At 43.9% G+C, this 13,806-nt stretch overlaps 1 protein-coding gene across 1 annotated transcript in view; it reads right to left on the bottom strand.

The window, feature by feature from the left end:
• The window catches only part of LOC120947013 (solute carrier family 2, facilitated glucose transporter member 9-like), an 88,168-nt gene extending 76,055 nt beyond the window's left edge, over positions 1–12,113 (bottom strand). The window contains exons 1-2 of the mRNA XM_040361924.1: positions 11,519–12,113; positions 1,143–1,241 (exon numbers count right to left, since the gene is read on the bottom strand). Coding sequence (XP_040217858.1) covers positions 1,143–1,241; positions 11,519–11,566 — 147 coding nt within the window. The 5' untranslated portion in view covers positions 11,567–12,113. The remainder of the gene's footprint in view (positions 1–1,142; positions 1,242–11,518) is intronic.
• Between the last annotated feature and the right edge of the window lie 1,693 nt (positions 12,114–13,806).

Here is a 13,806-nt window from a genome sequence, read left to right as displayed (position 1 = left end):
AGAATAGTGTTGCACTGTCCCTTTAGGCTGGCTTCACACCGCAGTACAGAGCGGCTCACAGCAGGGATTTGGTGCATCCCTGTTCAGCTAAAGTTTGGGCTGAAATCGGACCTGAAACAAACCAGAAGACGCACAGGGCTCCTGTGCAATTCACACCGGAGCCGCTCTGGAGATGTGTGAACTGGCTCCACAGAGACGGTCACAATCTCCTGACATGCACATTGAATGCAGGAAAAACCGCATCCAATTCACAACAGTGTGAACCTGCTTTAAATACATTTTCACAAAACGAATGCAGTGAAAGAAAAACCCATCAGAAAAATTGTATATAGGTGAAAACAAGGTGCTCAGACACATTGTGACTAGATCAAGTCTATTTATAGCCAATGTGATGGTAATCCTTAGTGGCACGTTCTTCAACCTTCGCCACATCAAAACACGAAGTCGCTTACCAGAAGCCAAGACCCCACAGGACAAGAGGTCTAATGCGCTTAATTACAATAACATAGCACAGACAGCAAGAATGTAGCATTTCTTTTATACGAACTCCAATCAAATCAGGCCAGGAAATAATGCACCAGAGAGAAAATAATGGAGAACTCCGTAGTGTAGTAAAATGATGGTTTATTAAAAAGCAAAAAGAGAAACACTCAAAAAGTATGGCACAAGCCATTTACTGCTTGTGTTTCTTGGGGACGTTGGTTGTGAAGAAACACATACCGTACTTTGAGTATTTCTGCTTTTTAATAAGCAAGTAAATATTTTACTATACTATGACAATTTCCCTTTTTGCCTGGCCTGATCCAATTGGATTGCATATAAAAAGAAATGCCATATTACTGCTGCCTGTGTCATAGACCTTTCAGCCTGTGGGGTCTTGACTTCTGGTAAGCAGCTTTGCGTTTTGATATGGTGAAGGCGGGAAACACCTGCCACTAAACATTACAATCAGATTGTTTGTGACTGAATCAAGTCCATTTATAATGTGGTTTGAGCACCTTGTTTCACCTATATAGTTTACTGAGGTTTGTATTTCTTGCACTGCAGTTTTTGTTAATATGTATTTAAAGGGGCAGCCTGCTAAACTGGCATTTAAGGCATCAACATTAATTAACTGCCATTAACCATTATACTGTACTTACCTCAGAGGGAGAATTTACCACCGCTAGGTTGTAGCCATACAACATAGAAGACCCAAAAGAGGAGAGCAGGGACACGGCCAACAAAGGAAATGTTAAGTTCTATAGGAATGGAAAAAAAAAATGTGTTAGTTTTTGTTTTAGCTATGTATGCATTTATGTAAGTATCCAGCATGAAAAAACATTGAGGAAAAACATTTAGGAAAAAACATTGAGTTTTCCAAGATTATCTGCATGGGACAGACCTTGCTTTGTGCACTGAAAACAGGAAGGGTTTATGCCCAAACTGTTTCCACAAAGTTGGGAGCATGAAATTGTCCAAAATGTCTTGGTATACTGACACCTTAAGAGTTCCTTTCACTGGAACTAAGGGGTCAAGCCCAACCAACAACCCCACACCATACACCCCCCCCCCCCCACCATACCCACACACACACACCAAATTATTTGGACTAGTGCACAAAGCAAGGGCCATAAAGACAAGGATGAGCGAGTTTGGGGTGGAGCAACCTGACTGGCCTGTACAGAGTCCAGACCTCAACCCGATAGAGTGGAGACTGCGAGCCAGGACTCCACATAAGTGCCAGACCTTACAAATGCGCTCCTGGAATAATGATCAAACATTCCCATAGCACACTCCTAAACCTTGTGGACAGCCTTCCCAGAAGAGTTGAAGCTGTTATAGCTGCAAAGGGTTGGCCAACTCAATATTAAACCCTACGGACTAAGACTGGGATACCAATAAAGTTTGTGTAAAGGCAGGCGTCACAATACTTTTTGTAATATAGTCAGGGCTCAAGTCCTGCGGGAACGGAGTTCCTGCACTTTTTTCACAGCAGGAACGCAGTTCCCTTTGCAGGACTAGAGCAGCCGAGAGCAGCAGAGCCAATCCTTCACTAAGCGGGAATGTCCAGCTCGAGTCACTGTCAGGGGCAGGCGAACCTTAGTAATCCTTTAAGTTACTGGCCGCTTCCTGTATATGGATTCATCGGGTAGTGTGCGGGTATTCCGTCACTTCCTCGATGCCGCAATGTCTCCTGGGAGCTTTTGTCATTGTTCCCAGGAGACATTGCGGTGGTCTGCCGCGCGTTATGGCGGGATTTAGAAAGAACTTGCGTTTTAGTAATTATGCATATGAGCGTATCATTTTTTTTTTGGTGGGGGGATTGGATCTTGGGTGGGAGTACCCACACTTTTTCCCCCAGGACTTGACCCCTGAATATAGTGTTTATCAAAGGGTAGTATGTGAAAGAGGAGTCTAGAATATACAGTACATCAGCAGGTAGTAATGTGCAGGAGAGAAATGTAAAGGATATGACCATGGTCAGAAGTATATGTAAAGAATGCAGAGGTTATGGCGGTGATCAGTATGTGCAGGACAACAGTGTGGAGGATTAAGCAGCTGATGTGCAAGCAAGAGGTATGACTGTCTAGTATGTACAGGGGCGGACTGACAACTCATGGGACCCCCGGGCTTACAGATGGCCACCATGCCAGGAGGCAGTACAGAGGCGGGGGCAGCTAAAATCTCAGGATTTTCACTTCAAAAGCATGTCAGTTTCGGACATATCAGGGACAGATGTAAAAAAAAAAAAAAAAAGATTTTTACATACTGTCCCTGGTTTTACTGAGCCTGGCAACCCTGATGGGGCCCCCTAGTGGCATGGGGCCCTCGGGCAGTGCCCGAGTGCCTCAATGGTCAGTCCGCCCCTGTATGTGCACAACAGGATAGTTGAGGATATAATGGCCGACAGTATGAGAATGAGAGGTCAGAGTATATGACAGCAGCCGTTATATGCAAGAAAGTAACGTGGCAGTGGGCAGTATGCGCAGGATAGTTTGGAGAATATATATTGGTAGGCAGTATGTACAAGATAGTTGTGAGGAGGATTTATTGGTGGCAGTATGTGCAGAAGATGCGTGTAGCTATGTATGTATGGGCCAGGAGAGAAATGCACAATATGAATATATATTTGTTGGCACTATGTGCAAGAGAGGAGGAGAGTAGTGTGGAGGGTACAACAGCAACCAGTTTGTGGTTAAATTTAGAGGGTGACAAAGTACAGTTCAGTATGTGCAAGCAAGGATTGCGGAGGATATTGCAATGACCAGTATGTGCAGGACAAGAGAGTGCGCAAGGTATGGCTGTAGTAAATAATGAAGGACAGGAATGTGAAGGTCCTATTCTACAAAAGCTGCCCAGGTGGTCATGGACATTTGTAGAATAGGACAGTATACATTACAGTGAGGGAAAAAAAAGTATTTGATCCCCTGCTGATTTTGAATATTTGCCCACTGACAAAGAAATGATCAGTCTATACATTTTAATGGTAGGTTTATTTTAACAGTGAGAATAACAAAAATATCCAGAAAACACATTTAAAAAAAGTTATAAATTCATTTTCATTTTAAATGAGTGAAAAAAGTATTTGATCCCCTATCAAATCAGAAAGAATTCTGTCTTCCAGGTGTCTTCTATACAGGTAATGAGCTGAGATTAGTAATACTTTCTTATGGCCCGTACACACGAATATCGTACGAAGGATCGTACGACTTTTTTCGCTTAATAGTCGCAAGTAAAATGAAATAGGTTATTAAAGTCACGAAAATTCTCGTACGACCGAAAAAAAATAATCGGAAGTGATGTCATGTGTTGTAATGTATTTGTATTGTATTTCCAGACACAACTGTACTGACTAAACAAAAATCGTACGATCTGACATCATAGGAGGAAAATTTTCGTGCATGTCCGATCGAATAATATCGGATGAACTGTCGTGATCGGCTCTCGAAAGTAGTGTACACACGATCCGAAAATCGTACGATTCTTCGTCGGACAATCGTTTTCGTCCGATATTCGGAGCGTGTGTATGGGCCATATAAGGTAGTGCTCCTTATCTCAGCTTGTTACCTGTATAAAAGACACCTGTCCACAAAAGCAATCAATCAGATTCCAACCTCTCCACCATGATCAAGACCAAAGAGCTGTCCAAGGATGTTAGGGACACGATTGTAGACCTACACAGGGCTGGAATGGGCTACAAGACCAATTGCCAAGCAGCTAGGTTTGACGGGGTGACAACAGTTATTTGCAAATGGAGGAAACACAAAACAACTGTTAATCTCCTTTGTTCTGAGGCTCCATGCAAGATCTCACCTCCTGGAGTTTTAATGATCATGAGAATGGTGAGGAATCAGCCCAGAACTACATAGAAGATTCTTGTCAATGATCTCAAACAGCTGGGACAAGAAAACATTTTGTAGCACACTACCCCTTAAAGGACGGAAATCCTGTAGCACCCGCAAGTCCCCCCCCCCATGCAGAAGAAAGCACATGTACAGGCCAGTCAGAAATTTGCTAATGAACATCTGAATGTTTCAGAGGAGAACTGGGTGAAAATGAGTTGTGGTCAGACCTAAAATCAAGCTTGATAGCATCAACTCACCGTGTTTGGAGGAGGGGGAATGTTGCCTATGACCCCAAGAACACCATCCCCGCATTAAAAATTGAAGATGGAAACATTATTTTTTGGGGATGTTTTTCTGCTAAGGGGAGAGGACAATTTCAATGCATCAAAAGGGACAATGGACGGGGCCATGCAACATCAAATTTTGGGTAAGAACCTCCTTCCCTCAGCCAGGGCATTGAAAATGGGTCGTAGGGTATTCCAGCATGACAATGACTCAACACACGGCCAAGGCAACAAATGAGTGGCTCAAGCCAGTCTCCAGACCTTAATCCCATAGAAAATATGTGGAGGGAGCTGAAGGTACGAGTTGCCAAACGTAAGCCTCGAAACCTTAATGACTTGGAGAGGATCTGCAAAGAGGAGTGGGACAAAATCCCTCCCGAGATGTGTGCAATGCTTGTGGCCAACTACAAGAAAAGTCTGACCTCTGGGATTGCTAACAAGGGTTTTGCCACCAAGTACCAAGTCATGTTTTGAGAAAGAGTCAAATACTTATTTCACTCATTAAAATGTGAATCAATTTATAACTTTTTTGAAATGCGTATTTCTGGATAATTTTCTTGTTATTCTGTCTCACTGTTAAAATAAAAGCCTACCATTATAATTATGGACTAATCATTTGTCAGAGGGCAAATGTACAAAATCAGCAGAGAATCAAATACTTTCCCCTCATTGTAGACACTCCTAAACCTTGTGGACAGCCTTCAGAGAAGAGTTGAAGCAGCGATAGCTGCAAAGGGTCGACCAACTCAATAATGAACCCTATCGACTAAGACAGAGATGCTATTAAAGTTCATGTGTGTGAAGGCAGGCTTTCCCATACTTTTGACAATATAGTGTATGTGAAAGGGCCCTGGTGGGAGTTCGACAGGAAGTAGTACAATAAATGGGAGCAAATACCAGCTTGGTTCTCATCAGTGACAGCACGTTTTCTATTCTGGATACAGTAATTTCATTATACGCCACTCCGCTCATCACATGCATTTTATAAGGAAGTACATTTTTATAGTTCTAAATCCACCAGCTGTTCAAATTTTTTTCCAATAAAGGTTTGTTTAAAGCAGAAATAGCATCATGTAGCCTGAACTTATCTGCATTTAGGGCATGATGGGTCAATTCTTGCTGAGCCCTAAAAAATGCACAGCAGCAGATCTAGTCGCAAACACCTCAACAGAACTGTAAAGTATAAGTAAAGTCCATCAGAATGATGTGCATCAGTGGCAGCTGGTGCTCAATATTTTTGTAGAGGGGGCGGCAAACAAACCCCCCCTACTCGCACCTTAGGATATGACGAGGGGTAGGGCTGCTGCAGCTCCTCGTTCCAGCCAAGAGCCAGAGCTTCGCCTCCCGGCTAAACAGGAAGTGGATCCTGAGACCCAATTGGCTTGGAGTCTTCAGACTCCCTGGCCAATCAGGTCTCAGGACCAGGTTTCCTGATTGACCGGGAGGAGAATCAGGAAGAAAATAGAGATTAATTTGCTATTGTCACACAACTGGGTGGGCTGAGGGCACAGTGCCCACACGTTTAAGCCAATTAGAGCAGAAAACCTCTAATCATGTGCTCCCCCCCAAAAAAATAAATAAATAAATAAATAAAAACACACACACAACATTGAAATCCATGCGTCCGGCGCCCCGCATGGAGATTAGGGGGCCAGAAACATTAATTGGGGGGGGGGGGGTAGCGCCCCTGCATTACGATCCACCACTCGTGTGTATTTTGCTAAAGCACTGTTGCCATTTTACTGTTCACTTTTTTCCTATCCTTAACAGCTGATTTCCTGACATAGGTTTGCAGTCACTGTTCTCACCTTCAGGAAACCAACCATAACTGATCTATGCCAGTGTAATGTGTGTTGAAATGGCCACTTGCAACCTTTATGAGAAGCCATGAGCACAACTGAAAGATAAGCACAAAACATTGTCACACTGTAAGAGGGAGTTATTGTCGTCCTTAGGTTATGTGACCAACTTGGTGGGCAAGATCGTCCCATAGCCGTCTTTACCGCAGGGCAAAAAGGGACAGCTGCCCAGGGCCCTGTTAATCTTTAGGGGCCCAATTTAAGTAGAGCTGCCCCTTAAGCCGCGGTCCGCCCTGTCGCCTGACTGCACTTTCTGCGCACAGAAGCCGGCCGAGCCTGGCATCGGCGCACTGTGCAGTCTCTGCTGCTGAATATTTTCTTTAGCAAGGAGCGAGGAGTGGGCAGGGTCTTGAGCTCCACTGACACTCTGACCCCGCCCCTTGCCGTGAATGGTGTGTGTGCGCTACATGGCGGGAGGCCTCAGGGAGGTAGGAGTCGGACTGCGCAGTGGAGCTGAAGCAGAGTGCTCCTGTGAGGGAGGCAGCTCAGGCAGCCACTGATCAGAGCGAGCTGAGCTGGCCAGGACCGGACAAGGTAGGTCTTACTCCTCCCTAGGCTCCTGCTCTCCATATAAGTAGTTAATCCAGACAGTTAGTTAGTTAGTAAATCCTGACCAGTCCAGGCTGTGTCCAGAAGGATTTGCATGGCCTGGGCCACCACCAGACCAGACACTGCTTGATGGGCCTTTTTTAGGCCCGATTCACATGTATGCAGGTTGGGGGCCACATTTTCAAAGGCACAGCATCCTATTCATTTGAATGGGCTGCTATGCCTGCGTTTCCCACAGAAAAAAAGGTGCATGCAGAATTTTAAAATTTCAGTGGCCTTGAAATGCACCCTGCGACTTACCTGCAGTTCCTTCACTGGCAAGCTTGCTGCATTTTTAGGTATGTGGGCCATGCATTTAAAAACAGTGCATTTGCGTTAACTGTGTCATGCAAACGCACTGTGTTTTTAAATGAATGACCCACATACCTAAAAACACAGCAAGCTTTGCCAGTGCAGGAACTGCAGGTAAGTCGCATGGTGCAAAAGCAGGGTGGATTTCAAGGCCACTGAAATTTTAAAATGCTACATGCAGTGGCATAGCGTGGGGGGGGGGGCAGCTGGTACTGCTTCCCCGGGCGCAATATTCAGGGGTCGCAGTTTTGTCTCTGCAGCCTGTCAACTTCCATTTCCCCCAAGAAAATGTCCCCCCCCCCCCAAGAAAAATGTTTGCCCAGGGTCCAATCCATATTAAAGACGGCCCTGGATCGTCCCCTAACATACATGTGTTGATGGAGAAGTTTGGCTTAAGTCCACCATGGGCACGAGAACAAGCTAGATGTTGAGTGACCTTGAGTGCACCTCCCTGGAGGAACATACGTGACAGGCCATTAAAGCACAGCAGCAATAGTGGTGTTGTATGACCAAGCACTCATTTACACTTGCCTCGGCCTCAACAAGGCTTCGGGCAGGCTTTGTTAAATCTCTCTGAATGCCAGTCAAAGCTCCTGTCACTAAATAAAATGGTTAGCCTACAGTCCTGTTTACACCCGCTTTTGCTTCAAAAATTATACCCCATGTAACTTCAGTGGTGCTTCAAAGCCTCCATAGAAGTCTACGGCTAAGCTTGCTTGAAGCCTCACCGACGCACTCAGGTGTAAACAGGACTGTAAGCTAACCAATTTATTTAGTGACAGGTGCTTTGACTGGCGTTCAGAGAGCTTTAGCGTATCCGAAGCCATGTTTTGAAGTGTAAACTAGCTCTAAGTGCACCACAGCACCCCCTTCTGATAACCATTCCTGGGATACAATTGCTGTTTCGGCAGCAGACAGGAAGTCACCCATACTGCTTCCAGAGCACAGCACCACTTTGTGTAGTCAATGCTACCACAGTATATTATGGCACACAGAGCAGCCACATCCCTTCGCAGCTTGGCCCAAACTATTTGAAGTGATAGGAAAGCAATAATTCTACTATTAGTTTGAACCATCGCCCTATTAGGGAAAACTATGTTAGCAACCACTACATATTGGTGGAGGTTAGGTTGTGATGCCACTATACTGCCTCTCCACTTTGATTAACCACTTCTGCTCTGGATCAAAATTCTCATTTTATTGAATGCATGTACAAATCTGCATGTTTGGCCATAAAATGACCTAAAACATTATGTATTTTCTGAAAGCAGAGGTCATTGTACAGTAAAAAGATAGTAGTTGCAATTTATGTTGCATAGTGCACGTGCAACGGTTTATCAAATGCATATTTTCAGAAAAAAAATAAAATTAATTTTAGTGCAAACACAAACAATCCCATACCCAATTTTTGGTAAAATAAAAGATGGTGTTGCATCGCAGAAATAGATAAAAAAAGATGTCAAGCCTTAAAATTGGCTGCACCTGTGATATTCAACTACCAACTTCCACAGCAGGTTTGGATCTGGTTGTTAGAAAACAATGTAACTTCTTTTTACTGCCACTTCAGTATGAAGCCCATAAAGATTATTGTAACACCTCTTGTTTATTTAGTAAGGCATAGTGGATAAAGATGTAAAAAGTCAACAACACATAGAAACTATTTTGTCATCAATTTAGAGAAAATACAGTTGCTGATTGGTTCTCATCTTGTGGGCAACTGTGCAGCTGTTCCTTATTAAATGTTCCCAGATAAGAGAACATGTGCCTGCCTGGAGTCAAATGGGGGCAAGGTCACATACCCCATGATTATAAACTTTTTTGCGTTATGAGTTGCATCTACATGCGTTTTTGCAGTGCGTTTGCGTTCTGGTACATTTACATGGAAAATATGCACCGTGCTGCACTTTATTTTTATTTTTTAATGCGCACAAAAGCGCTGCAATAGTGTAAACTAGACTCGTAGAAATGCTTTAATGCTGCCTTTATGGCCTTATGCACACAAGACATTTGCTTTTTTCCACTGAATGCCAGAACTCCTGGGAACAGATAAGCTGCTTAAAAATAACATGCATAAACAACGTATTTAAAATACATAAAAAACAGACTAATACGTAATACTAATACGTAAATGTCTAATGTGTGAATTGCACATGCGTTAAGGCTCGTCAAGGGTTTGCGCATTAAGGCCCCTATCACATTGAGGCGTTTTTCATGCGGTACAGCGCTAAAAATAGCGCTGCTATACCGCATGAAAAATCATGCCCGAAGGCTTTCACACTGAAGCGGTGCGGTAGCAGGAACGCTCCAAAAGTCCTGCTAGCCGCATCTTTGGAGCGGTGTGTTTACCGATCCTATACCGCGCCTACCCATTGAAATCAATGGGAAACCGCGGTATTAACCCTTTTTCGGCCACTAGCAGGGGTTAAAACCTCACCGCTAGCGCCTGAATATCGCGGTAAATACGACGGTATAGCGGCGCTACAAATAGCGTGGCTATACCATCTCTGCGGCTCCACGCCTCAATGTGAAAGAGGTCTAATAGATTCAGTTGGCCAGAATATTCAATTTATTCTGACCATTGGAATGCATTATTGTTTAAACGCACCTAAACGCATGTAGCATTCAGTGTTTTTTCTGCTATTCAGCCACTCTTCTGAAGCTCCTTTTGATGATTTTCTGTCAGCTTGTAAATTGTCCTGTTTGAATACGTCTATGTGTACATGGACATACAGGCCAATATAGAGGTGATTTTACAGTAAAAAATAAATTAAAAAAAGCCTATAAAAGTGGAATTTTTTTAAGCCCAGTGTTCACGAGACCTAAAAATGTGTTCAATAGCATTGCATGTAAATTTGTGCTCCAAGTAGGACCATCCAAAGTTATCTGGGAGGTATAAAAGTTGTCGGTTTTCCCCCAGATTATTTCTCCTGCATTTAAATACCATAAATACAGTAGGGCCAGTGTGAAGGAGGCCTTAGGTTACCATTGACCCTAGCACTCCTGCGTTTAACTTATTTAGGCCACATTCACACCTGCGTTTCTGGCCAACAGCAAGCAGATGAGAAAATCAGTGGGAGTGGGGTTCCCAGTGATTAGCTGCAGGAGGCAGTCCCATAGAAAGCAATAGGAGGCTGCTGGCTCCTGCAGACAATTGCAGCCGCTGGCATATAATCACTAGGGATGGGGGTCAGGCGTTTTCTCGGATCCTAGTCCCAACACAGCTGAGCGATCCCGCCAGGAAGCAGTGACTGCACAACGCCACTCATAGGCAGTGAGGCCCGCATCTGCACATAAAACGCTCGCACTAACTAGGCTGCCTATGATTGGCAGTGTGCAGTAACAGCTTCCTGGCGTGATTGCTTAGGTGGGTTCGGACTAGAATCCAAACGCGCCTGAGCCCATCCCTAGTAATCACTATGTGGCAAGTGATCAGTTTGCATCTAGGGCAGATAACTCACAGGTAATTAATGCATAGTGATTACATGCTGCTATTAGCTGCTGGAACCAGCAGCCTCCCATTGCTTTCAATGGAGCTGCCTCCCGCAGCTAATCGCCAGGACCACCACCTGCTGATTTTCTCACATCTGCTTACCGTTGGCAAGAAGCACAGGTGTGAATGTACCCTTAAAATGCAAGAGAAATGATCTCAGAAAAGTAGACAACTTTTATGCATCCCAGAACACCTTTTGCTCCATTTAGATGTGCTTGCCTTTACCTGCGTTTACATCAATTCATGTGCATTCACTGTATCTAATCTGCCCCTGGATGCATGGAATTCTAATTTCTCTAAACGCAGCTAAACCAACCGCATCTAAACGTGTGCAAATGCACAGTGTGAATTACACCATATGAAATCATAACATGTGTTTGGAAATCTCAGGTTATCAATGGCAGACCAACAGTGAATAATGAGCTTGGTCTTAGTAAAGAACACATTTCTGCTTTTAGATGGCTTGACATTGTATAAAAAAAAACTAACTTAATGTAGGTTGCACATGTCTGCAGTAGCTACAACAACTTTGATAAAACTTTGAATAAATCGCTGACAAGTTTGTGACACGAAACAGAGAAATCTTTACATTAATTCAGTTATTCATAAATTATGGGAACAATCCCTTTACTGTTCCCCAGCATTACAGAGACTTACCCCAGTTATATGCTTTGCCGGGAAGGCTGTCTTCTTATTATTATCCATCTATAATGCAGACCTTGTGAGGATTATTTGTAGATTTATAAAGAAACAAAAATGAACAGTTCCAAAACAGAAAAAAGAAACAAGTAAAATGGAAATGGGTTCCTCTGAGTGCAGGCTACATGAGGTCTGTGTCCATTGAGAAATAAGTCCAGTTTAGTAAGCAGTCTTATCTGGTGGGAGAGCTGCAGAGAAAAGGACAGTCTCACATGATCTGGCTTTTTAAGAAGGAAATTGTAATCAATTTGTCAAACTGGGATTGCCAAAAAAAATGTACCAGCGGTGTGTAACGGGGGTGGGGGAATCACATGTTTGGCTGAAGATGTTCTGATACGATGTCACAGCACACCATTTTCTTTTTAAGTTATATACTTGTTTGCGTAAGTTAAAAAATAAATGTTTCCAGGAGCATCTGCAGCCAAATCTAAATGTTTATCGGGCACCTAGGCCTACAGGTCAGGTTTGTGATTATAAGGCTTCCATTATGCTGAGTGTTTTAGGTGAGCTCCTTTTCACATAACTGTGTGAGGGCAGCACAAAGGATTCTGGGAAACAATGGTTTATGGGTAAGAACATGAGCATGTCCACCTATATTGTGTTTGAGGATATATAGAACAGCTGTGAATTGCTCATTGACTGATTTGAAGTAAACCTGTGTAAGGCTGGGTTCACACTACGATTTTCCCGTCCGTCAGCCGCATACGATTTCAGTATTGAAAACGTACGGGCCCGGACGGGAAAACGTATAGATAGACAATGCATTGCAAATCGTATGCACTCAGATGCATCCGGGTGCGTACGATTTGCTGGCAAAACGTTTTTTAAACGTACGCAAAACCGTGTTCAACCACGGTTTTGCGGCCGTTTTTAAAACAGTATGGCAAACGCATACGTTTTTCTTTAACATTAACGTCAATAGAAAACGCACATATGTGCGGTTCCATACGTTCCCGTCTGTTTCAGCCGCATACGGTTTTTCATATAAATCGTATGCGGCTGACGGACGGGAAAATCGTAGTGTGAACCCAGCCTTAGGCTGGGTTCACACTACTACACTACTTTCATCCTACTTTGCTCTGTGTTCAATGTTTCCCTATGAGAGCGTCTTGTAGCGTCCTACACAAGTCGGTCCGACTTTGAAAATGCTCCCTGTACTACTTTTGGTCCTACATTGATCCTACTTCAGGCCCATTGAATATCATTGAAGTCGGACCAAAGTAGTATCCTGTTCATGAAAGTAGGATGGATGTAGGACCAATGTAGGATAAATGTAGGACCAATGTAGCAGAGCAAAGTAGGATGAAAGTAGTGTAGTAGTGTGAACCCAGCCTTATAGCCCGGTGTTTCTCAACTCCAGTTCTCAAGGCGCCCTAACAGGTCATGTTTTCAGGCTTGCGATTATTTAGCACAGGTGATGTTTCACCACAGCTGTTTCATCTGAGGGAAATCTTGAAAACATGAACTGTTGGGGCGCCTTGAGGACTGGACTTGAGAAACACTGTTATAGCCAATCATGGAGAAACACTTTGTTCCTGTAGCCTGGCTTCACACCTACAATATGTTTTGCAGTAATACATTTTACTGCGCTTAGATTGGAACCCCAACACACCTGCACTGTAGCCAAAAATGGCGCAGGTACATTTTCTTTTATGTGCTGAGGTGTGCAGGCAGCTATCTCACACAAAATGAATGGTCTACATTAAAGGGGTTGTAAAGGTTTGTTTTTTATTGTCTAAATAGGTTCCTTTAAAGCGGTTGTAAACCGCATAAACTTTTTTTTTTTTCCCCCAAACCTGCAATGCAAAAGGCATAATAGGCTAGTATGCATCGCATACTAGCCTATTATGAAATACTTACCTCGGAACGAGGTGTGTACCACTTACCTGGTCCACGCCGAGCAGGATGTCATCTTGCTCCGGCGTGTCTTCCGGGTATCGCCGCTCCAGCGCTGTGATTGGCTGGAGCGGCGATGACGTCACTCCCGCGCGGGAGATTTAAAATCGGCAGGGTCCGGCGATGCCGGTCCTTCAGCCGTGGAGTCCCCCCTGCGCATGCGCCGCCCGCATTGCGGGGGTAATATCTCCTAAACCGTGCAGGTTTAGGAGATATTCTCCTTACCTACAGGTAAGCCTTGTTGTAGGCTTACCTGTAGGTAAAAGTCCAAATAGTGGGTTTACAACCACTTTAAGCATTGTTGGTTCACTTACCTTTTCCTTCCATTTCCCTTCTAAATGTTTTTTTTC

The sequence above is a fragment of the Rana temporaria genome, chromosome 8, assembly GCF_905171775.1.
Source record: "Rana temporaria chromosome 8, aRanTem1.1, whole genome shotgun sequence".
Classification (NCBI taxonomy): domain Eukaryota; kingdom Metazoa; phylum Chordata; class Amphibia; order Anura; family Ranidae; genus Rana; species Rana temporaria.
Note: the sequence above shows the minus strand (reverse complement) of the source record. Positions and strands in the feature narration are given on the sequence as shown.